The sequence below is a fragment of the Stegostoma tigrinum genome, chromosome 5 (genome assembly GCF_030684315.1).
Source record: "Stegostoma tigrinum isolate sSteTig4 chromosome 5, sSteTig4.hap1, whole genome shotgun sequence".
NCBI lineage: Eukaryota > Metazoa > Chordata > Chondrichthyes > Orectolobiformes > Stegostomatidae > Stegostoma > Stegostoma tigrinum.
The window spans coordinates 126,876,012-126,902,856 of NC_081358.1; the positions used below are offsets into that span (position 1 = coordinate 126,876,012).

The 26,845-nt window shown below is 40.8% G+C and overlaps 1 protein-coding gene and 1 long non-coding RNA gene across 2 annotated transcripts in view; one reads left to right on the forward strand and one right to left on the reverse strand.

Moving 5' to 3' along the window:
• The window catches only part of LOC132209596 (uncharacterized), a 134,112-nt gene that overhangs the window by 92,547 nt on the left and 14,720 nt on the right, over positions 1-26,845 (forward strand). The window lies entirely within an intron of this gene.
• The window catches only part of lama3 (laminin, alpha 3), a 170,993-nt gene that overhangs the window by 76,296 nt on the left and 67,852 nt on the right, over positions 1-26,845 (reverse strand). Inside the window, exons 21-28 of the mRNA XM_048528602.1 lie at positions 18,424-18,537; positions 9,800-9,918; positions 9,612-9,692; positions 7,012-7,133; positions 4,250-4,300; positions 2,593-2,744; positions 1,200-1,310; positions 501-612 (exon numbers count right to left, since the gene is read on the reverse strand). Coding sequence (XP_048384559.1) covers positions 501-612; positions 1,200-1,310; positions 2,593-2,744; positions 4,250-4,300; positions 7,012-7,133; positions 9,612-9,692; positions 9,800-9,918; positions 18,424-18,537 — 862 coding nt within the window. The remainder of the gene's footprint in view (positions 1-500; positions 613-1,199; positions 1,311-2,592; positions 2,745-4,249; positions 4,301-7,011; positions 7,134-9,611; positions 9,693-9,799; positions 9,919-18,423; positions 18,538-26,845) is intronic.

Sequence of the window (26,845 nt, forward strand, 5' to 3'; positions counted from 1 at the left end):
GGAAGGGTCACCGGACCCGAAACGTTAACTCTGTTTTTTCTTTCACAGATGCTGCCAGACCTGCTGAGCTTTTCCAGCAACACCTGCTTCTGTTCCATTCTGAGAGATTTGCTCTGCAGTCACTTAACATTTTTCTCAGGGTGAGACTTGTACTCCGATCTGGGAGGAAGTTCTACCTTGGAGAATTGCTGTCTCTTTAAAGTCACAGCTCTACAAATGTTGACCTTTGTCAATAACACCGACATCACATGAAAGTGCTTTGCGATGTTCTAAGGTTGTAAAATATACTTTAGAAATGAAGTCTTTCTGTTCAAAATAATAAAGTGTGGATTTGGATGAACACAGCAGGCCAAGCAGCATCTGAGGAGCATTATCTAGCTCCACACTTTGTTATCTCGGATTCTCCAGCATCTGCACTTCCCATTATCCTTTCTGTTCAAAGGCCATTTTACAATATCAGCAACACCAAGCTATTGCATTAACTGCAAAAACCAGCTCACCCAAGATCTTCAACAACACATCTCCTATATTTGTCGCCATGTCTTGTGCACGCTGATAAGTCACATTGATTGAAGTGAGTAACAGTTGAATAGTTCGCGAATTCTTTTCCGCCTTAAAGTAAAACATTTTCAGATTTCAGTACGTCTGAAGTTTACACAGACTATTCAGGTGATAACTTCTCACAGAATGACACCGTACAGGAAGTGGCCATTTGGCCCATTTTGCCTGTGTCAGCTCTATGAAAAGAATACTTGAGTATGTTTCAGTTTCCTACCTTTGTCCTACAGTCCTGCAAATTTTCTTTTATAAGTTCTTATCTGGTTCCCTTTTGAAAATTACTGTTCTTCTGCTTCACTCTCAGACCAAGCTTTCCAGTTATGCCCATGTATGCAAACAAAGTTCCACTCTGGTTTTTTTTGACAATTATCTGCAATCTGTGTCTCCTACTTATGAACCCTCTTGCCACTGGAAACCATTTGCTAATTTTATCAATACTCTGCATCATTTTGAGCACCCTCATTTAATCTCCTTTTAAGCTTCTCTGTTGTAAGGAGAATAATCCCAGCTCCTTTTATATCTCCAGGTAATCCAATGAGGATTGATACCCTCATCTATGGTATCAATCTGGTAAGTCCCTCTGTAGCTTTTCAGAAGCTTTAACGTGTTAACTGTTTCAAATTGTTACAAATAATACTTGCCTTTTCCTCAAGTGCATGGACATCTTGAATGAGATTCATGTTGTCATTTTCCAAATCATCAGTCTTTTTTACTTGCCGTTCCACAGTGGCCTGATACACCTTTAGTTGATTCTAGAATGGAAAACAATTTATAGCATTTAATTTGTAACCTAAATGTGTTATTTTTGGCTGCATTTATTATCAATGTCACTCTTCTGGGTGATGTAGGGTCTGTCGAACCACAGAGACAAAGGTCCACAGTGAACTGTCACTGCAAAGTGACAACACGAAAGCTGCTGGGAACTGGGAACAACAATGGTATGGCCCATATAATCACACTGCAGTTAGTCCTGTTTGGAACTACACTCAACGTCTCCAAGAGGAGAGTTTGTCCCCAGTTTGTGGATGGTAAGAATGCCTTTTCTGTGCTGTAGATCTCTATGACTCAAGAGATAGGAAGAACAGTGTTGGCAATGTAACTGCAACCCATCAGCCTGGGCTGCTTTCTTTGGAGAGAAATATTACTGCTTGTTTTGACTGTTTCAAAGCTGCCTTCCTCATTTCCAGGTCATTGGGTCATCAGTGCCACATGGCACAGTGGATGTAGTTCACACACAGTGTACCTTACCCTCCCAGAATGAACATCAAATTTGCAGCCAAATTGGCTCCAATTCAATCGTGACTATGTACTTTTCCTGAATTGGAAATGCTCCCATTTAAGTATGTATCTGTGCAATTGTATGTGACTTTGATCACATGCATGCAGATGTATTCTGGTGTAGGAAAGTTTGATGCCAGTAACTGATTTAATTAGACCCATTTGCACAAGCTATTTTGATGACCACTTTTGTGTTCAGGCCTATTACTCTGACTTTTCTTTTACTTAGTCTGCTTAAACAATGCACAATTAATTTTCAAGCTGGCAAGAAATATTCTGGTAAAATAAATTGATACACCTATAATAAATTAACTGCATTTTCTAACTTAAAGCATGAAAATTTGAGTGTAACTGACTTCCAATTTACTTTCATACCTTGTACTTACATGCAGACACATATCTCCAAGCCTTCATACATACGGACACTATGAGTCTACACACTTAAAACCAATGTCAGATCAGTCATAATCCTATTGGATAATGGAACAGACTGAAGGGGCCAAACAGCCTGCTCTTATTCCTATATCTTATGGTCTGATGCTCATGCTCTCTTTCAGCATCTTATTTCACTAAACTTAAGAGTTAAATCTTACATTGGTATATTATTTCTACAATCTTGTTAAAAACCATACTGGCCCTAGCAAGTAAATTCAGACTTTACTTGGGGCCAGTCTGTAAGGTTTTGGGGACAGCATGCAAGTGATAGAAGTTAGTCTTTGGAAAAGATAATGTATGCAAGCCTGATTTTGGATTTACCTCAGTGTTTTTTATGGCCTTGTCTAAGTTGTTCATGCGATGCTGTGCAGCAGAGCTTGTGTTTGCATTTTGAAGCTGAAATTTGATCTTTTGAAGGTCAGAATCCATTTTGTTCAAGTCAAGCAACAGAGTTTCCACGCAACTGTCACAGGCTGAAGAATAAAAAAATGAATTATCATTGATTCTGTGCTACTGGCTGTAGATTCATTAACAGAGAAACTGAACACAAAACAAGAACTTTTAAAATACCAAAGAGGATAAATACAAGGAAGTGTGTTTTTAATGCAAGAATAACACCCACTGTCCCTATCCCCATCACAGCATGTTTATCCACCATAGCTACCTTCACCTGAGAAATCCTCTCTGACAATACGAGCAGGCTGGTGTTGAATGTGAGTGGCACCTTCTGCGCCTTACTTTAATGCTGATATGAATTTGTTTATATTAAAAGGTGTTGCCCACCAATGGACCTTGGGAATGGGCAGGAAATAAATTGAATTGCATGTGATTTATGAAAACAGAAGCTTGACCAACCATGCAGATACAGTGCAGGACAAGGGAAGCCCATTCACTCCATTATGTCAATGCTAGCTTTAAGAATTAACTCACTCCAGTCCCTTTCCATGTAAAGTTAAAATTGTTTTCAAATGTGAAAAGCATAAGATAACAGTTGATGTGGAGTACAAAGGGAAGGTCACACAGTCAGAGGGTCAGTGCTCATGGGAGGGCCACTCTCTTTTTATTTATTCGGGGGTTATGGGTGTCTCTGGCTAGGCCAGCATTTATTAACCATCCCTAATTGCCCAGTGGGCAGTTAAGAGCCAACTGTATTGTTGTGGGTCTTGAGTCACATGTAGGCCAGATCAGGTAAGGATGACAGATTGGGACATTAGTGAACCAAGTGGGTTTTTCCAACAATTGATAGTGGATTCATGATTATCATTAGTCATTTAATCCCAGCTTTTCCATTGAATTCAAATTCCACCTTCTGCCATGGTGGGATTTGAGCTCAGGTCCCCAGAACATTAGCTGAGTTTCTGGATTAATAGTCCACCAATAATACCATCAGGCTGTTACCTCACCAGAGGGTCATTACAGAAAGGGCTTCTATTTATCCATTAGCCTTTCAAAAACAAGATTCTGCTTCAACCAGATCCTGCACATTCCATTTTGAACATTAATCTCACAATCTTTTTCTTTCTTTGATGATCGTACTCACTACCTCTTAACCTGACTACAATCCTCTATAGTTTTGAACACTCCAATTAGATTTACTCTATAGCTTCTTTGTTCTTGAGATGAGAGCACATTTCTCTTGTTTGTCCTTTTAACCAAAGCTGCTCATCCATTTTTTTACCCTTTGCTACAACGTTCCTTGAATGATTGAATGATACAGCATGTAAGGAAACCATTCAGCCCGTCTTATCAATGTTGGTTCTTTGGACAAACAGTCCAATGAATCCCAACTGCCTGTACTGCAGATTTCTATTTGCATCCATTACTCTTTCAGGCGTTGTATTCCAGATCATAACTTGGCATAGGTAAAAGATGGATGTTTTTATTGTTATTATCACAGCATGGTTGCAATTCTGGAAACATTTTTCTTTTCCATGAAATAATATCACCACAGAACAGATCTGTCGAATCTTTCACTTACTGTCACACTTCTCATCAGAACTTGTATCCTTGGGTTCTTCATTTGTGCAATCTATGTAAAAGAAAAGCTCAAATAAATTAATTAACCAACAATGGAATTCCAAAGCTTCAATTGTACATATGGTCAAATGAAGAACAGGCTAAAGGCAAGATGCTGGACGTGCAGGGAAGTGGACGTGAGGAATGTTGGATCAGCCATAATTCTATTGAATAACTGAGCAGGCTTGGGAGCTGAATGGGTTACTCCTGCTCTATCTCTTATGGTCATAGCCAGTTGCAACATGTGCAGAAGATGGATATCTCTTAATTTACTTTAAAGGTCCTACCTTCTCCTTGTTCCTCACCTGAGGTGTGGTAATCCTCAGGTTAATCTCACCATCAGTCATTTTTCTCTACTGAGAGAATAGTCCTATGGTCCTCTGGGACAATGGTAACTTTATGTTAATCCACTCAATTTACTATTAATTTACATATTCATAATGATGAGTTGTTAACAGGCTGTACATTTCTGGCAAGATCCAACACCACAAACATTTTCTTAAAAAGTATTCTGATTTTTAATCTGGTACGCAAGGGAAGAATTGATAGCAGCAAGTCACGTTGCAAATCAAGACGAAAAACTAATTTGATCAGCATCCTTACTGACAAAGTAAAAATAATGAGTGATTTCAAGCATATCTTTGTGGTTTCTTCCCCTTTGTTGGTTGTTTAGAGTAGAAATAGACACTGAGAAACTAGAATCAAACCCAATAAAAGAACAAACAGCAGATAGCAAAGAGTATTGTTCTCTTAACAGAGAATAGTGGTCAAACCATAGCTTCAAGGGAAGTTAGGTATAGTATTACACAGGGCCTTGGTATGCTAACGCCAGGGAAAACTGTGTGCAGTTTGGTCTCCTTATCTGAGGAAGGATGTTCTTGCTGTCGAGGGAGTGCAGCAAAAGTTTACCATATTGATTCCTAGGGTGGCAGGACTTCCATGAGAAGAGCGATTGGTTAGGATTACATTCATTGGAGTTTAGAAGAATGACAGGGAATCCTCGTAGAACTCTACAAAATTCTAACAGGACTAGATAGGTTAGATACATGAAGGATGTTCTCAACAGGGGGCGTGGGTGGGGTGAGTTCAGAACCAGGAGTCATAATTCAAGAATAAGGGGTAAATCTTTTAGGACTGAGATGAGGAGAAATGTCTTCACCCAAGAGTGGTGAAACTCTGGAATTTGCTATCACAGAAAGTGATTACGGCCAATACATTATGTGTTTTCAAGATGGAGGCAGACATAACTCTGCGGCTAAAGGGATCAAGGGAAATTGGGGGAGGGTGGGATTATGGTATTGAGCTCAATGATCAGTCATGATTATATTGCATGGTGGAGCAGGCTCAAGGGGTTGAATGGCTTACTCCTGGTCCTATTTTCTATGTTTCCTCAGGTGGGACCCAAATCAGAGGTAAATCAGAGAAGGTTTAGTAGACTTACCTGGGATGGTTGTCATATATTTAAAGATTAAACAGGTTAGGTCTTGAATTCATTGAAATTTAGAAGGGTAATTGAAATATATAAGACCCTGAGGTGTCTCGACAAGAAAGATGAGGTTGAGGTGGCACATGGGATACTCACTTTTATTAGCCAATAGGTATAGGGTCTAAGAGCAGGGAGGTTATACTGGAATTTTATAAAAATACTGGCTGGGCCCCAGCTAGAGTACAAAAATTGGTTGTGGAATCCACATTATAGGACAAATGTGAGCATTGGAGAGGGTGCAGAGGAGATTTACCAGGACGTTGCCTGGGCTGGAGAGTTTCAGTTACAAAGAGAGAATGGACAGACTGGCATTGTTTTCCTTGGAGCAGATGAGACTGAGGGGGACATGATTACAATGTATAAACTCCTGAGGATCACAGACAGGCCAGACAGGAACAAACATTTTCCCTTGGTGGAGAATGCAAGGATTTAGGGGTTAGAGATTTAAAGTTAGAGGCAGCAGGTTTAGAGGTGATGTGAGGAAAGATTTTTTTCACGCAGAGGGTGGTGGGAGCCTGGAATTCACTCCCTATAAGGGTATGGAGGTAGATACCCTTCTCATATTTAACAACTTTGCAATGCCAAGGCATACAAGGCTTTGGGCCAAACGTTAATTGGATTAGAATAGTTAAGTGGTTGTTTTTGACCAGTGCAGATTTGGCTGGCCAAAGGTCTTTCTCCATGCTGTACATGTCTATGACTCTATGTCCAGAAATATTTCATCTTATGGGAGAATTCGAACTGGGGGTCAGTGTTTAAAATTCAGGGGTGACCCATTTAAAATGGAGATGAGGTGATGTTTTTCTCTCACAGGCAGTAGAAAGCCTTTAGCACTCTCTTCTTGAAAATATAAAATTATTCTTGACAAAGCAAAATAATTTTAAGGCAGAGGTATATAGATTCTATTTAAGCAAGGATGAGAGGTTATCAGGTGTAGGCAGGAAGGATTTAAAGCTACAATCAGATGGGTCTGGAGTCACACAGGGACCAGAACATATGGCAGACTACCATCCCTGAAGGGCATTTGTGAGCTAGATTGATTTTTGTAACAATTGACATGGAAACCATAAGTTTTACTGAATTTGATTTCACCATTTGACGTTGTGGGATTTGAACCGACAGCTGCAGCACTGTAGCCTAGGATTCTGAACTGTTAGCACAGTGGCATTATCACAATACCACTGTTTGCCCTTAGTTTAAACTGAAATTTTCTCTGTTGTGTAGTCTCATTCTGTTACCTTGACAATTGCTGCATTGGCCGGTCAATGGGTCACAACTTGTAGAACCTGAATGTCCACACTGACAAGGTCTACATTCACTTCCTATTTCCAGAGGGTTTCCAAAGTAACCTGCAGCACACCTGCGGATTTAATTAAAATCAACTTGAATACAATGTGTTTCTACAATAAGAAGATGTAAAAAAGGAAAGCACTCAGCAGGTCAGGCAGCATCTATGGAGAAAGAAATAGTGAACATTTCAAGTCCAGTATTGACCTTTCTTCCTCTGATGAAGGGTCTAGGCCCGAAACGTCAGCTTTTGTGCTCCTGAGATGCTGCGTGGCCTGCTGTGTTCATCCAGCCTCACATTTTATTATCTTGACCTTTCTTCCAAACTCTTTCTCTTAGCTAGTTAGGACTCCAAACTTCACCTTGGTTTCTCTGTTCACAGATGCTGCTGGAAGTGTTGGATTTCTCCGGCGCTGTGTTTTATCAGATCTCCACCATCCACAGTACTTTGCATTTATTTTAGAGATAAGCAGAGTTAGCATTTCAGGTTTTTCACGAATGTCAATGAGAGGTCATTGACCTGAAATTTTGTGATTACTTTTAGCCTAACGCTCCCTGCAGAAGGTCCATGAGACTGGATTCACTCCCTTTATCATATTAATTTCAATTTGGTGTTAAACCAGTATGGAAGTGATCCTGTGATAATGGGAACTGTAGATGCTGGAGAATCCAAGATAACAAAGTGTGGAGCTGGATGAACACAGCAGGCCACGCAGCATCTCAGGAGCACAAAAGCTGACGTTTCGGGCCAAGACCCTCAGTTCGCAACAAACAACTGCATCTCCCAGTCGCGAACCATTTCAACTGCCCCTCCCATTCCTCAGACAACATGTCCATCGTGGGCCTCCTGCAGTGCCACAATGATGCCACCCGAACGTTGCAGGAACAGCAACTCATATTCCGCTTGGGAACCCTGCAGCCCAATGATATCAATGTGGACTTCACAAGCTTCAAAATCTCCCCTCCCCCCACTGCATCACACAACCAGCCCAGCTCATCCCCTCCCCCCACTGCATCCCAAAACCAGCCCAGCCTGTCTCCATTTCCCTAACCTGTTCTTCCTCTCACCCATCCCTTCCTCCCACCTCAAGCCGCATCTCCATTTCCTACCTACCACCTCATCCCACCTCCATGACCTGTCCGTCTTCCCTGGACTGACCTATCCCTTCCCTACCTCCCCACCTATACTCTCCTCTCTACCTGTCTTGTTTTCCCTCCATCTTCGGTCCGCCTCCCCCTCTCTCCCTATTTATTCCAGTTCCCTCTTCCCATCCCCCTCTCTGTTGAAGGGTCTAGGCCCAAAACGTCAGCTTTTGTGCTCCTGAGATGCTGCTTGGCCTGCTGTGTTCATCCAGCTTCACACTTTGTCATCTTGGCAGGTGATCCTGTTGGTTTTCTCTGGGAAAGTCCTGTTTAACTTGGCTCACTCTGACTTTCTCTTTGCAGATCCAGCCTTCACTGTCGAGTATTATTTTAGATTTCCAAGGTCCCTTAGTATTTAGCCCTCATTTTGATGTTCTGAAAAATATTTTCTTGATTTTTCAAAATGCCCAGGTTTAGCGTTACATAGCCACATCATTCTGGGCTTTGTTTTCTTTGTCCCAGAGTTAGAGACATGAACTGGTGCAGAGTGTGTGTGTGTGTGTGTGTGTGTAAGAGGAATTAAGAATGCATGGGACCTCCTTTAAAGCCCACCCTCTAGGAACATGGAAGGATAGCAGGTCAATGTTGCAGCTATTGGCCATCTTGTGGAGGGGAGAAGAATTTCAGAGCATTCTCAAAGGCTTCTCCATCTTAAGGCACCTTCATATCCTACTTGCCTCAGCAGTGCCTAACACTCCCACAGTACAGGTTCCCTCCATGCTAACTCCTGGTTCCAGGATTCAAACACATTCTTTAAATACCTCAGCGTGAATTCAACTGACACTGTGATAAGACTACTTCCAGCTTCCTGATTTGGAAGTGAGCTGATGTCAGGATCACCACCCATCTGGAAAAACACAGCCCCATTACAGGCTGCATACACTGGGTGGTATCCTCTGCTCAGTGAGCTTGGAACTGGAAAGGGTTAGAGTTTGGATTAGGGTTAGGGTACAACCATATCACATTTCATTGAGTTTTGGTGGTACACCTGAATTCAGCCACTTTCATGCCTCCCCCAGAGTTGGTCAACCGATGCACTAGGTCTTCATCTTATCACCAACTGAGGTCCTTAAGTGGTGAACTCAGGATCACATACAGGCCTGGTTCCATGATGTCTCATTTACCACATGAGCCTAACACTAGATAGATGCATAGGAACACCACTGCCACCTGAAAGTTTCCATCATACTGACTGGGAACTGTAATTGCTGTTCCTTCACTGTTATGTCAAAATCCCAAAACTGCCTCCCTAATTGCACTATGGATGTGCCTACAAAGCAAGAACTGCAGCAGGTCAAGGCAACAGATCACCATCACCTTCTTGATAGCACATAGGAGCAACTAATCAGTGCTGAATAAACAGCCAGTGATGCCTATATTCCATGAATAAATTTTAAAAAGAACTAACCTTTCACATCTTGATCCTGTGTAGCCTGGTTTACACATGCACTGAAAGGCACCATTAATCTCACCACATTGTGTGGCAAAGCTGTAAACAAAAGCAATGGAAGACTATTACTAAACCAAACTGAGATGTGAATAACAGAATATTCACTGATTAGTTTAAGCACAGTATTTCAAACTTGTGAACCTTACTTGTTGGAGGGTTGTGTGTATGGACAAGGGCAGGGACTGCAGGTACCTTGGGCAGCATTTCCAAAGAAACCTGATTTGCATCGTTCACAGTGATCTCCTTCTGTGTTATGTTTACAATCCTGGTGCAGAAAAGACCAATGGATTATTTATTATATATATTTTATATATAAATATATATGTTTGTGTGTGTATAATTTATATATATTTGTCAAACAACTCACTGCATAGTTTACTGTTCAAATTGAAAACTGAAGTGAGGATAAATTAACAGATATTGACAAGGCAGGTGAACTGAAAAAACGAACAGACACATGTCATGCAACTTAAATGCACAGATGGATGAAATGGAACATTTTTGAAGAAGAACAAGCTGAGATAATATAATCCACATGCCACATTTCAAAAGTGTGTGCAGGACCAGAGCAACCTGGAGGTGTGTATCCATGAAGCATTGAAGATGACAGAACAAGGAGATATGGCTATTAAAAGAAGATGGAATTAGTGACTTTATCAATTGATTCATTGATGGTTACAGCACAGAAGTAGGCCATTCAGCCATTGTGTTCATGTTGGTTCGTTTCATGGACAGTGGGAATTCAAGAAGTCAGCTCACCACCATCGGCTCAGAGGGCAACTAGGATTGGGGAATAAATATTGGCTGCCGAACCAGAAACATCCACATCTTGTGAATGAATTATTAAAGAAAACTTAGCTAATCCCACTCCCCTGCTTCTTCCCAGTAGCCCTACAATTTTTTCTCTTTAGATATTTACCCAGATCTCTTTTGGAAGTTCTGCCTCCCCTGCACCCTCCAGACGTGCACTGCACTCATTGCAGAATATTGGTTATCCTCCTCTGGGTCTTTTGCCAGTAACCCGAATAGATGTCCTTCGGTTCTCAGGTACAGTTTCTCACTCTGTGCTCTGTCCAACTACCTCATGATTTTGGTGTAAAGGCATAGAGTAAAAAAAGGTTATGCCAAATCTTAATAAACTACAACCTACTCCTCAACTGGTACGCAGAGCTTGACTAATTGGATAACTCAAAGAGCCTATGCTGGTGCCTTGGCCTTCTTCTGCACTCTAAGTTTCCACATTCGCAATTGAGATTCCAATTTGTGAAATAGAACAGCATATAAAACACTAAAAAATGTCTTTGTTTCAATTTCAATTCTACAAACAGAATTCCAAATAAAACATATGATTGGAATAAGATCTGAGTACTCCAGCTACACCACCAATAGGCCACCTTGGAAGATTTCAGATAGTACATGTCCCCACCCATCTGTGGCCTAATCCCTATCCTCAGGCAGAATACACATGCTTTAATTGATAGGCTGAAGTGCAGCAGAAACAGCTGGATTAAAAATTAAAATCATGTTTTATAACTTTGCCCTAATGATACACTAATTACATTTTTAAAAAATGATACCTTAATTGATGGCAACCATTTACTTTGTTCTTGAAGGTTGTCACAATTAACTTTTAAACAAATGTAACTAATGATTAAAGTGGCAAGATGTGCAGATCAGTTAACTGGCCTTGAGACATCACACTGCTCAGAGAAAAAGCTGTAGGTCAGCAACAAGCTCTTTCTGATATTAATTATTATTTGTACTGAAGTCCTACTTGAACATGCTCTTCACACACTGGGTAATATTCTGGCGAAATCTCCTAACATTTAACTGAATGTATTAAGTGGCACGTAATCAGTTAATAGGCTTCAGGGCATTGCAAAGGCTCTTATGGTGTCTGTACTTTCTGTGCATATCTTGCCTTAACCTCAGCCATTCCTAACACAATCTTGGCTAATAAATCTTAATCCACCAGTGAATTACACTGAGTTACTGTTCCAGACAGGTTTACTTCACTATTGTACTGCCTCATTACGGCAAACTAGTTAAGACTAAGTGCATTGGAGAGACTGCATAAACTATAAAGAATCTGTAAAACAAATCACAATCACTTAAGATTAAATACTTTCTTTTATTTAGCATTTCAATTTGATGTGTTCTGAAGAATAATACATGAGAGAAGGAGACGACCAGGCCTTTGTGCCTGTTCTGGCTGCTGACTTATACAAATTGCCCCAATCCTTCCCATAGTAGAGGGACATCAAACAGCTATCAGAGTCTAGATAGAAGACTCATTATTTATCCTGGTTCAACATGGTGGGTGGTGTACTTCTGATTAATAAAAACTCTTCTTCTTGCTCCATGGATTCTGATCTCCTGACCCTCATTTGCCTGAGGACCACACCTTTTTTTTTCCCTTTATTCTCCCATCTTTCATTGCTATAGCTTACTACTCGGTTCACCTGCAGCCTCACCATTTGACATGAGAGTGTCTCCCAGTTTCACTGAGCAGCCAAAGGTTTGAACCCATGGGCTCAAACAAGAATTATTGTTTTGTTTTTAATTTAAGAGCAGTGCTTAGAAACACAGATGGATAAAAACTAGAAACAACAGTAGTCTATTCAGGTAAACTCAGTCCACAATTCAATCTCTGGATTACTACCAGTGCCACACGCTAGTGAGACGAGGAATAGGACAGATGAATGGGAATGTGGGGCTGGGATATCATCACTAATATGGAAACTTGTCTGAGGGAGGGACAGGACTGTCATCTCAATGTTCTGGGGTATCGATGCTACAGGAAAGATAAAAGGGGAGGAAAGACAGGGGGGAATGGCAATTTTGATTAGGGAAAATACCACAGCAGCACTGAGAGATGATATTCCTGAGGATCGTCCTGTGAAGGTAGAACTGAGAAATAAGAAGGGGGTGATCACTTTGATGGGATTGTACTCTAGGTGCTGTCAGCAGAAAATTGAGGAGCAGATATGTTGAGAGGTAGCAGATAACTGTAAGAATAATCGGATTGTAATTGTAGGGGATTTTAACTTTCCAAACATAGACTGGGACTGCCAAACTGTTAAGGGCTTGAGTGGGGAGGAATTTGTTAAGTGTGTTCAAGAAACCTTTCTCAATCAATGTGTAGATGAGCTTACCAGAGAAGGGGGTGAAACTCGACCTCCTCTTCGGAAATAAGGCAGGACAAGTGACTGACGTATTAGTGGTCAAGCACTTTGGGACCAGTGACCATAATTCTATTAGTTTTAACACAATTATGGAAACAAATAGTCCTGGTCCACAGTTAAAGTTCTAAATTGGGGCAAGGCCAATTTTGATAGTATTAGACTAGAACTTACAAAAGTTGATTGAAGGATGCTGAAAGTAGTGGGAAGCCTGGCAAGTGGGAGGCTTTCAAAAGCCTCGAGAATTCAGGGACAGCATGTTCCTGTTAGTGTGAAGGGAAAGTTTGGCAGGAGTAAAGAACACTGGATGACTAAAGGAGTTGACGGTCTGGTCAAGAAAAAGGAGGTATATGTCAGCTGGGCTCAAGTGAATCCCTTGAGGATATATTGGGGTGAAAGATTATTCTTAAGAGGGAAAAATGGATGGCCAAAAGTGGACAGGAGATAGCTTTTACAGATAAGATTAAGGAGAATTCAAAGACATTCTTGAAGTACATTAAGAGTGAAAGAGTAACTAAGGAGAGAATCAAAAGACCAATGAGGCCATCTATGTGTAGAACCACAGGAGATAGGTGAGATCCTAAACGATTATTTCATGTCAGTATTTACTGTTGAGAAAGACATGGAAGCTGGTAACTCAGGGAAATAAACAGTGATGTCTTGAAAAGAGTCCACATATCAAAACAGGAGGTACTGGAGGTTTTAAAATGCCTAAAGGTAAATAAATCCCTGGTTCCTGATCAAGTGTATCCTCAGACATTGTGGGAACCGAGGAAAGAAATTGCAGGGTACTTAGCAGAAATAATTGTATCATTGAAAGCCATGGGCGAGGCGCCAGAGGACTGGAGGGTGGTTAATGTTGTGCTATTAACTAAGAAGAGTTGCAAGGAAAGCCAGGGAATGATAGACTGATAAGCCTGACATCAGTGGTAGCTAAGTTGTTGGAGGGCATGCTGAGAGACAAGATTTCCATGCATTTGGAATGGCAAGTACTGATTAGTATTACTCAACATGGTTTCGTTCATAGGAAATTGCATCTCACAAATTTGATTGAGATGTTTGAAAAAGTGACCAAGAAGATAGATGAAGGTGGTGGACATTGTCTACATGAACCTTAGCAAGGCTTTTGACAAGGTTCCACATAGTAGACTGGTTAGTAAGGCTAGATCACATGGGATCCAAGGAAAGCTAGCCAACTGGAAACAAAGAGATAATGGGAACTGCAGATGCTGGAGAATCCAAGATAACAAAGTGTGGGTCTAGGCCCGAAATGTCAGCTTTTGGGCTCCTGAGATGCTGCTTGGCCTGCTGTGTTCATCCAGCTCCACACTTTGTTACCTTCAACTGAAAACAAAATTGGCTTGACGGTAGGAGACTGAGGGTGGTGATAGAGGGTTGTTGCTCAGACTGGAGGCTTGTGACCAATGCTGTGCTACAAGGATCAATGCTGATTTCACCGTTGTTCGTCATTTATATAAATGATTTGGATGAGAATACAGGATGCATAGTTAGTGAGTTTGCAGATGACACCAAATTGGTAGAATAGTGGACAGTGAAGAATATTACCTAAGACTACAATGGGATCTTGATCAACTGGGCTGAGGAATGGCAGATGGCATTTAATTTAGAAAGTGCAATGTGTTGCATTTTGGTAAGACAAATCAGGGAGTGCTTACATAATTACTGGTATGGTCCTGAGGAGTACTGGCGAACAGAGAGACCCAGGGGTGCAGGTACATAGTTCCTTGAAAGTGGCATCACAGGGAGGCAGAGTGGTGAAGAAGACCCTTGTCTTGCTTGCCTTCATTGGCCAGAGCACTGAGTACAAGAGTTGGGTCATCGTGTTACAGATACATAAGACATTGGTAAGGCCACACTTGGGGTACTATGTACAATTATGGTCATCCTGCTACAAGTAGGATATTGTTAAACTGGAAAGGGTGCAAAAATGACTTACAAAGATGTTGATGAGACTGGAGGGTTTGAGTAAGTGGAAGAGGCTGGATAGGCTGGGTATGGTGAATACCCAAAGTCTTTTTCCTAGGGTAGTAGAATCTAAAATTAGGGGGCATTGGTTTAAGATGAGAGGGGAAAGATTTAAAAGGGAGCTGAGGGACAATTTTTCACGCAGAGTGTATAGAATGAGCTGCCAGAGGAAGTGGCAGGGGCAAGTGCAATTACAACATTTCAAAGATGTTTGGACAGGTACATGGACAGGAAAGGTTTAGAGTGCTATGGCCTAAACGCAGGTAAATGCGATTCCTGCTAATTAGGAAGTTTGGACAGCAGGGATGAGTTAGACCGAACGGCCTGTTTCTGTGCAACATGATCCAATGGTAGAGAATTCCACAGATTCAATCCCCTTTAAATGAAGAAATTTTTACACATCTTAGTCCGAAACGGTCTGTATCCTGCGATCCAGCCTGTATTCTCAGGAAATATGGTAGAAAATAACTTGCTGCAATGAGGTGTAAAAGATCGAGTTAGAACATTGATGTGCTGTTATTGGGACCCACACAGTCTCTGTGACTTCCTGTCAGAAACACATGTTCTGGAATTGTTCCTTTAAAACCAGCTCCAGTCCTAATCTTGGAGCTTGACAGTTGGTCTCGGTAGTTATTAATGATAAGGATCATTCATGACAGTTCATCGTTGAACAAAAGATCCTGATGAATAGGATTGAATGTGTATTTTGGTTCAAATATTTTATGGTTAAATGCAATCATGTCAGGTTTTGTTCTGTGAAAACAGTCAGATTTAGATCAAATTTCTATTGCAAAATTCATACAATTTCCACTTTTACCCAACTAGCATCGAAAGTGATATTAAAAATGATTTATACAGCAGAGAGAGATTCTTAAAATTATGAAACAGTTGTATGTAGAAGAACAAAAAGCCAGGATAAATGGGTCATTTACAAGTTGACAAACTTTAACTAGTGAAATGACAGGGTTTAGCACTGACGCCTCAACTATTTGTAATGTCCATTAATGAGTTGATGTAAGGGTCTAAAGGATGGCAGGTGGCTCAGCGGATAGCACTGCTGCCTCACAGCATCACAAACCCTGCCTTGACTCTAGCCTTGGGTGACAGTCTGTGTGGAGTTTGCATATTCTCCCTATGTCTGTGTGGGTTTCCTCCAGGTGTTCCAGTTTCCTCCCACAGTCTAAAGATACGCAGGTTAGATGGACTGGCTATGCTAAATTGCCCACAGTGTTCAGGGAGGTGCAGGTTAGCTATGGGAATGCAGGGTTACAGGGATGAGATGGAATGTTCTTCAGAGGGTCAGTGTGGACTTGATGGAGCAAATGGTCAACTCCCACACTGTAGGAATTCTATGAATCCAGGACAAAGCAGCCCACTTGATTGGTACTATATCCACTCCCTCCACCACTAACACACAGTAGCAGCAGTGTGTACCATTTACATGATGCACGGCAGAAATTCACCAAAGCTCCTTCGACAGCACCTTCCAGATCCATGACCATTTCCATCTACAAGGACAAGGGCAGCTGATACATAGGAATACCACCACCTACGAGTTCCCTTCTAAACCATTCACCATCCTGACTTGGAAGTGTATCGCCATTCCTTCAGACTTGCTGGGTCAAAATCCTGGATTTCCTCCCTAATGGCATTATGGGTCAACCCACAGCACGAGGACTGCAGCAGTTTAAGAAAGCTACTCATCACCACCTTCTCAAGGGGCAACTAGGGATGGACAATAAATGCTGGCCCAGCCAGATATGTCCACATCACACAAAATGAGTAAACAAAAAATAATTGTAGTTCACACAAAAATACGTAGGAAAGTATCTTGTGAGGAAGACACAAGAAATCTGCAAAACTAATCAGTTGGTGTATGGAGTTTAATGTATAGTGGTGGGGAAGTTGGAGACATGTTGACAATATCACTGGACTAATAACCTGTCATTGGTTTAGCTGAATTGGCTGGTTTGTGATGCTATCAACCTGCTATAAAGCCTAGGCAAATAAACAAAACCGATTTGGACCAACTAGCATCCATCAAGGGATAAGAAGCTATGATAACAAACACATCCCAGTCAATCCTGCAAAGTCCTCCTTATGAACAACTGGGGTAGTGCCAAAGTTTGGAGAGTCATCCCACAGACCAGCCAAGCAACAGCCTGGCATACAAAGATTTGTGCTCCAGAACCATTATGTTCCAATGCAGTTACAACACCAAAAATCAAACTCTCAATATGGAAAATTGCCCAGTTATGTGCTGTGCAATAAAATGCAGAGAAAATTCAACTCATCCTATCAATCTATTCACGATCATCAGAAAAGCAATGAAACTGTGCATGGTGGTGTGATCAAATGGCATTTCCAAAGAAATATCTTGCTCAATAACACTCATTTTTGGTTTAGCCAAGGCACTTGTCTCCTGATCTCATCACAGCCTTGATTCAAACACGATGTGGAAGTGCCGGTGTGGGACAGACAATGGAGCAGCACTCCAAAAGCTTGTGTTTTCAAATAAACCCATTGGGCTATAACCTGGTGTCGTGTGACTTCTGCCTTTGATTCAAACATGGATAAAAGAGTTGAATTTCAGACGGCAGGTGAGAGTGCGACATATGAAAGTGTGGAGCTGGATGAACACAGCAGGCCAAGCAGCGCAGAAGCTAATATTTTGGGCCTAGACCCTTCATCAGAAAAGGCAGGTGAGAGTGACTGCTTTTGATATCATGGCAACATTTGATTGAGCGGGCATTAAGAAGCCCTAGCAAAACTGAAATCAGTGGGGAATAGGGGAAAAACCTAATCTGGTTGGAGTCATATCTAGCACCAACATTCCCCATAAATTTTCTTTCTGGCCGTGTAAATGTCCAAGGTCCATATGAGGCAACAACCTCTGGAACTGCAAGTCAGTGCCACGAATGGTGAGCCATAGTCAAGCCATAATCAGATCAGCCATGCTCTAATTGAATGATGGAGCAGTCTTGGGACCAAATGACCTACTCCTGCTCCAAATCACATATTGTTATCATTTCCACTAGCGAGTGAGGCCAGCACTACTGACCATCAGTGTAAGATAATTCACTAAGAAATTCAACTGGGAATCAAGAGAAATTTGTTTACTCAGAGAGTGAGAATGTGGAACTCTTCATCATAAGGTATGTTTGTGATAAACAGCATAATTACATATCTTGGGAGATGATGAATACAGGATACAGGCGGGAGAAAGGAATAGAAGACATGGTGATTGGGATGGATTAAAAATGATGAGCAGCGAAGAAATAGGGTTCCAAGATAATAAAATGTGAGGCTGGATGAACACAGCAGGCCCAGCAGCATCTCAGGAGCACAAAAGCTGACGTTTCGGGCCTAGACCCTTCATCAGAGATCTAGGCCCGAAACGTCAGCTTTTGTGCTCCTAAGATGCTGCTTGGCCTGCTGTGTTCATCCAGCCTCACATTTTATTATCTTGGAATTCTCCAGCATCCGCAGTTCCCATTATCACTGAAGAAATAGAGTTGTTGGGTCGAATGTCACATTTGTGTGTTGTGAATACTTTGTAGTATTTTGCACAGTACATAAAAATTCTATATCTGGATACTTACAATGCATCTTCCAGATCGGTCTGCACATTGTTTTGAATGTCCATGACAGCGACAAGGTACACAGCGCCCCGAGAAGAAACCATTCCAGTCTCTGTAGTATCCAATGGCACATTTCTATTTAAGATAAACATTGAGAGAAGTGTAAGCCAACATTTACTCTGCGTTCGAAGGCAGAGGGATGTAGAGACTCAGTGACCCAAATCACCCTAAGTAGTGATGCAGGTTAATAAGGAGATCAAAATAAAGCATAGAGGATACGCTTCTAGAAGGATGGAAATGAAGCAAAAGATGTTATTTTACAAATCTTTTATAGAACTGAGGTTAGACCATGCTTAGATTGCTATGCAAAGTTCTGGTTTCCATATTATGACAGTGATTCACAAATTTACTGAAACTGAGAGACTAGAATGATTGCAAAGATTGACAGACTCTAGCTGTTTTCTCTGCAAAAGAAGAGGCTGAAGGTTAATCAAATCAAGTACTTGAAAAGGAGAGCTGTAGACAAGTTTGCATTTGTAAGGAAGAGCAAAATTGGAGGTGGTAAATATATAATACTTACTAAATACTCAATAGGAAATTCAAGCAAAAAAACTTCTTTACCTGGGGAATGGTAACATTATAGAAGACACCGGCACATGGAGGGGTTGAAGTAAGTGGCATGGATGTATTTAAAGGGAAGCTGGGTTGGTGCACAAGGGAGAAAAGAATAGAAGGATATGCTAGTAGGGTGAGACAAACTAGCATTGGAGGAGTCTCATACAGACAATAAGCATCAGCAATATAGTTTCAAGTCAGGGTAGTCCACAAATTCCCTTCCAAGCCACGCAGCATCCTGACTTGAAAATATGTCACTGCTGATTCGCTCTCTTTCTGGTCGAAAAATCTGGAACTCCCTTCCTAACAGCACTGTGGATGTCCCTCCACCATAAGGACTGTGGTGGCTCTCCGAGATAACTAGGATGAGCAATGACTGCTGGCATAGCCAATGAAACCCAAATCCCACAAATGAATAAAAAGTTGGACCAAATGGCCTGTTTCTATTAAAAACCAAAAGAACTGCGGATGCCGTAAATCAGGAACAAAAACAAAGTTGCTGGAAAAGCTCAGCAGGTCTGGCAGCATCTGTGGAGGAGAAAACAGATTTAACGTTTCAGTTCCAGTGACCCTTCCTCATCAGACCTGAAACGTTAACTCCATATTTCCTTCACAGATGCTGCCAGGCATGCTCAGCTTTTCCAGCAACTTTGTTTCTGGCCTGTTTCTATTCTCTAATTACTATACTAGAAATAATTGTATATTCCAAAAACTCAAGGGAGAGAAGTGAAAGTAAGATCAATTAGATACAAGACAATCAAAAGAGGTCAACTGAAATAATATTGAGCTCCACATTCAGGAAGAACATTGAGACTCGAGGAAATATAATGTTGAGTCATTGAGTTATTGCCTGTTGTAAGAAAATATAAATATAAAGAAAAATATGAAAAATTGGTACCTTACCAGCTGATATGACAGATATATTTAAAATTATGGAAGGATAGGACAGGCCAGGTAGAAACAACGCATTTCATGTAATTGAGGGGTCTGGAATGCAAGGCCATAGGTTAGCTCTGGCTCAGTGAGTAGCATTCTCATCTTTGAGTCAGAAAGTCATAGGTTTAAGCTCCACTCCAGAGTCTAGACCGTATTATTTAGATAAACACTCCAGTAGATACTGACAGCATGCTGGCCAGAGTGGACATGGAGAAGATTTTTCAACTAGTAGGAGAGACCAGGACCTTGTGGCATCGTCTCATAGTGAAAGGAAGACCTTTTAGAACTGAAATGAGGAGAAATTTTAGCTAGAGGGTGGTGAATCTTTGGAACTCATTGCCACAGAAGGTTGTGAAGTTCAAGTCATTGAGTGTATTTAAAGTAGGTTTTTGATTAGTAAATGGATCAAGGGTTATGGGGAGAAGGTGGAAGAATGGGATTGAGAAACATATCAGCCATGATCGAATGGTAGTGCAGACTTTATAGAATGAAAGTCCTAATTCTGCTCCTCTACCTTATGGTCTCAATGCTTCTCTACTAGAGGTGTTGTTTTTCAGATATGAAATAGAGGTCTATCCTGTCAGGTAGATATAAATATCCCATTGCTACAATTCTGATGAAGAACAGGGGTATTTTCTTCAGTGTCCTAGTCAATATTTATCCCATAATCATCACCAAAACAAGATTATCTGGTCACTTAACTCCATGATTGTTTCTGGGATCTTGCTGTGTGCAAGATGGCAGCCCATTTTCCTTCTATTACAGCAGTGACTTCTCTATAGAAAGTAAAACAAATAACTGTGGATGCTGGAGATCTGAAATAAACAAAAACAGATATTGCTGGAGAAACTCAGAGAACATTTATTTGGTAGTGAAGAGTTTTGGGAGATCCTGGATTCTGAAAGATTCCATGTAAGTAAGTGTTCTTTCTTTTCACTGTTTTAAAATGTGATTTAGAACAGAGAACAGGAAGACTTTATTGACAGAGAATCATGAGGCAGTGGAATTCACTTCCAAGGTTAATGGCTGAGGCAGAAACTAAACCAATATTCAAGGTTAGATTTCAGAAGAGGATAAAGGGAAGTAGTTTAATGGATATGGAACTACATGAGTAAACATGATTAAAACTATGCACTCATATGCAGATCAAACACTGACGTTTGCTTTTCTGTGTTGTATTCCTAAATCAGAGAATCAGATAACACATTAGACAGCCAGTCGGTCCATTGTGCCTGTGAAACAGCTATCCAATTAATCCCTCTGCCCCTTTTCTGTTCCCCACAGTGCTGCAAATTATTTCTCTTCCAGCTTTTTATCCAAATCCCTTTTGAAAGTTCACACTGAATCTGCTTCCAGCTCTCTTTCAGGCAGTGTCTGCCGGACCCCAACAAGTTGCTATGTAAACATAATTTTCCACAGTTGAGAATTAAAAAACCTCTGTTAATAACTCACACCTATTAAATTTTGTGTGATCTTGTTCATTCCAGACATCAAGAGAGCCACAATCATACTTAGAAAAGTACCAGCAAACTTCACATTCATAGCTTTATAGAAAAATGCAGTACACAATAACTAAAATGAATATTTGCCCATATTCGACAAACATCTAAAAAAAACCCATTATGTCAAAAAATTTGACAGCAATTTTTCATGTTCTGTAAGTGAAACTGAAGGTTTATTACAATTGTAAACAAGAAGGTAAGAAGTTGTGAGTTTAATTGAGTTGTTTCACGGTATCTTATTACAGAATATTACCTGCCTGCAGTTGATTCTCTTACTGTTGCTATTCAAGGAAACTTTTTGTGAAGTCGATGGTATATTCTTTGGTTTTTCCATTGGTCTCATCCCCGCTGAACATAATCCAATAATCGATAACAAGACAGCCAGGCCATGGAGTCTCTTCATTTGAACCTTAATGGTGGGCATCATTAGTCTCCAGGTCACACGGGTCAGTAGCTGTAGGTGTGGATTTCACCACTGAATGCCTCTTTTATAGACACTGCCAGTGCTCAGGTTGAATCAGACTTACAAAGTTGTCTGATACTCCACCTTTAAACCCTGCCTCTCTCTGACTCAGGATTTACAACAGCTACAATCACTAATACAACACTGACAAATCAGACAACGCATTTTCAGGTCTAGTTGGTACTAGTTGGAAGGTGTGGCAGCCACACACCTTTTTCATGCCTGGACTGAGACATGTCTAGACCGTCACTCAGTCATTTCATATTAATGTGATTGATTTCTACTGCTGAAATGCTGATGCATTGCTTTTCCATCAGAGTATTTATTTTTTTCAGTGGAATCAACATCATAGAGACATAAATGATGAAAACATAACACCATGCTCGCTTCTCTGGTTTACATATATAGGAGAACTTACGTAGCCTCAATGTGGTTTTGCGAAGTATGGGAAAATGTAGTAAACTTCTGCTTTTCAATTCAAGGCTTAGAGTTCACAATTTTCAGTTGGTTTTAATTTTTCACTGGTGCCTTAATTCTCCTAATATTTCTCAGCTAGGCTTTCCTTCCATAAAAACATCAGAAGAGAAAGAGGTGATTGAAAACCATTCAAGCCTATTCTGAACTTCTATTAGATTGTTAGAATTTGAACCTCCATGCCTTAATCCTGTTTGTTTGATTTTTTCCATATCCCTCGACACCCTTGCCTATCATTTCTGTTTTTGAAAAGTTGAATAAAAGGGGCTCCTTCTGTGGATGAGAGAAGATTGAAGAGTGACCAAATACACATCTTTATGATAATGAAAGGGTTTGATAGAGTAGACATAAACAAGGTAGTTACACTTGAGGGGAAGACTAGAACTAGAGGTTATTCATTTAAGATCCTGAGGACTCTTGACACTACATACTCTTGTATGTAGTGAGGGTGTTGCCTCTTGTGGAGAATCTAGAACTAGAGGTCATACAGTGTGGAGCTTGGAACTCCTTTCCACCTCCCCATTTCTGATGAAGGGACCTGATCCGAAATGTTAACTTTCCTGCTCCTCCAGTGCTGCCTGGCCTGCTGTGTTCCTCCAACTCCACACTACGTTGTCTCTAATTCCAGCATCTTCAGTTCTTGCTATCTCTAGAACTAGAGGTCAGTTTTTATTTCAAAATAACCCATTTTAAGTTTGGATTTATACTATAGGAGAAAATTGTTTATCCAGTTGGCTGAAGTACACTCCTGCATTTGTCATGGTTAGTACAAGGGAAAACACTTCAGTGACACACGAGATTTCATATTCAGTACAAAAGCAAGGTGAAATTGCCATCATCCTACTAAACACATAACAACTGGCAGTGAGTTGAACCTGAGGGTCACAAACCTTCAGGTGCAGAGAGAGGCTGAGATAGAGAGCCCTTCATGGTAACCTCAGCTGGTAATGAATTGAACTTACCCTGTTAACATCATTTTGTGTCAGCAAACGAGCTGCCCAGTCAACTAAGCTGATAGGGACATTAGATTAACTTCTGTAAGGCACTAGTTAAATCTCAGCCATGGTGTTGTGTGCAGTTCTGGGCAATACACTTCAGCAGGTATGTGAATGGATTGGAGAGAGTACAGAAAAGAGTGGTTCAAGCGTAGAGGCATTTCATCCATGAGTAAAGATTGGAGGATTTGGATTTGTTTTCCTTGTAGAGGAAATGGCTGAGGAGAAATTTGTTAGAAATTTTCATAATCATGATGGGCTAAGACAGAGTAGAAAGGGAGAAACTGTTTCTGCTTGTCAAACAATCATGAATCAGCAGGCATAGTTTTACAAATGAAGAAAGTGCAATGCGAGAGATTCATTCTCGTACAGAGAGTTGTCAGGTTCTAGAATGGACTACCTGGAATTGTGGTGGAGGCAGGTTCAAGCAAAGGATTCAAGAAGGTATTGGATCAGCACTTAGTTAGAAATAATGTACAGAGTTACGGGATAAGGTGCAACATTGGCAGTAATTCAAAATGCTCAGGGATCTGGTGCGGACATGATGGCCTGAATGGCCTCCTGTACCAAAACAATTTTGAGATTCCTATCCACAATGTTTTCAATAGTTTAAAAAAGTTAGTCCTCCAAGAAAAGTTAGAATATCAAAAAGCTACATACTTAATGTAAAAATGTTGCTGCTCAAGTGCATAGCAAATTCTGACTGTTTACCAGCTGATTAACCCAGACATCCCTGATGTCAAATGCATCTATAATGTGGATTTGGGAATTTCTTACCCCAGTCAATAGCAAAGGGTGTAACCCAATAACTTCTGTGAGCTACCCCAGAAAAACCTGTGTCTCATGTACAAATTTATGTTTGTTTTGTGGTGATGAACCTCTAACTGAAGAATGGTGTAATAGTATATTATTGTGCTTTGGAACTGCATCAAAAAAATTTGGAAAAATAGCAAGTTGCAATGCCAACAGTGCCAGAGACTCAAGCAGCGACGATTGGCTCAATAACTTGCAGGGGAGTACAGAGTTCAAAGGGTGAGATATACAATGTCAGCAGTTACTAAACTGCCTCTGAGCAATCTTAAAAGAAAATTTGACTGAGTATTCCAAAGAGAGGCATGGCAATTTAGGGAAGGGCCAACTTTAAGAAATTTTCATTTATTCCTCTGAAAAGTGCTGAAAAGGAATCGTGGCAAACATAGCAGCTGCTGAAAGAACTTCCTCTTAAAAACAACAATCATTATTAATATTGTACCTTTTACATAATAAAACATTCTGAGGTGCTTCACAGGACCACTTTCAGACAAAAATTTAAACTGAGCCACATATGGGGAGATACTACATTTGAGCCTCATATCCAAACACTTAAGATAGATTATGAGCAACTGGGAATCAAGCACTGGTCTTTGTGGCTGGCTACTGTCTACCAACCTGAGAAAGATCCATTCATTTCTACACTGTTCATTACCTGTAATTCAATCCTCAATCCATGATACTATGTTACTGCCACCCCCCATCACCACCAACACCATGCCATCACTTTAATTTTCTTTACTAACCTGCTGTGTGGCACTTTTGTCAAAAGTTTCTGATAACCAAATAAATTACATTCACTGGTTCCTCCTTATCAACTCTGCTACAGACATCCTCAAAAACCTCAAAGAGTCAACCTTCATAAATCCATAATGACTCTGTGAAACCACATGATTGTTTTATAACTAACCAGTAATCACATCCACAAGATAACACAATTGTTAGGATGCAGAAGGAAGCATTCAATCTATTGTGTCTGTACGGGCTCTCCAAATGAGCATCATCACTCAGTGCCATTGTCCTACCTTTTCCCCATAACCCTGCATGTTATCACTGATCATATAACCATCTAGTGCTCTCCAGGCTGCTGGAATGGAACCTGCCTCCACCACATTTCCAGGGATTGTATTCCAGACCCTAAGTGCTCGTGTGAAACAAAATTTCATACCTCATATTTGCAAATACTTTGTAATGGGATGAGGGCATTGCTGGCCAGGCAACATTTGTTGCCCATCTCCAATTACCCAGCAGGCAGTTCAGAGTCAACCACATTACTGTGGATCTGGAGTCACATGCAGTCCAGTCCAGCAGTTTCCTTCCCTAAACGACATAGTGAATCCAGATCGGATTTTCCTTGACAATTGGCAATGGACTCGTGGTTATCATTAGATTCTCAAATTCCACCATGTGCCATGGCAGGATTTGAACCCTGGTACTAGAACATTATCTGGATCTCTGGATTAACAGTCCAGTCATGATACCACTAGGCCATTGCCTCCCCTTAATAGTAACCTAGGGTAGGTTTTGGGATTTTGTCTCTCTCAAGTGGGGGTTCAGGGTGCATAATTTTAAGGAGAAGAGCAGAAGGCTTAGAGGGGATTTAAGGAAAACATTTTCACACAGACGGTGGTGGGGGCCTGGAATGCACTTCCCGGGAGAATTGTTGAGGTGGGAAACCTTGAAAAAGTGCTTGGATGAGCTCTTGAAACGTCATAACATTCAAGGCTATCTGCCAAGTGCTGAGAAGAGGGCCTAATGCAGATGTAGAGTAGCTATTTTGTCAATGGAGACTTGATGGGTTTAAAGGCATCTTCTGTACTTTACTACTTTGTGGGAAACTATCACCCAGCAATGGTTTCTCAGAATTGGCAAAATCGTGTCTGGCGACAGACTGGCCATTCAAGTAATGATGGTAGACAATCTCTCAAAGTTAAAGGGTTAATTGGAAGCCCTCCATCACTAAATAAACAACTGCCTGCTGAGACAAAGCAAGTTCCTCCGTTCTAAGGTGCAACACATTGCAATGAATATTATGAGCGGGGCAAACATCCTGTCCAATTCCCCTATATTCTGCATTCCATTTGAAAGTGGAAAATTAATGCATTTGGTAATGAGCCCAATCACAGATGGTTGTAGGGGTATTCCTATCAAAGAGACTAGATTAATTAGCAAAGTACAGACAGCTCATTCTCAACCTACCAATTTAGTTACAAATGAGCAGTCACACCTGAAGTTTAAATTTTTCACTGTATCATAATTCCTTTGTAAATATTTAAACAGCTGTCAAAATATTATAGCATCACAGCTGTGAATGTGTAAACTCTAGTTGTGATCTTTGCACAATTGAAATATTGTCAGAAATCTATAGCAATGTACCTTTAAATGAGGTTACTGTCAATGGAATGCAATAAAGGATATCTGAACTGATTAGGTGAACTGTGACTGGATTGTTTGATTCTTGAGTAAGGAGACTACATTTCCTTTATCAAGAAACATGTACTCCCAGAATGCTGCCACAATCCCTGTTCATCAGCGGATTTTGTTTCATATTATAAATCCTTGTAGACTACAAACCATAATTTTAAAAATGGCAATATTACACATGATGCCGTCTTGTGGAGAGCTGGAGATCTGTAAGGAATGAGAAC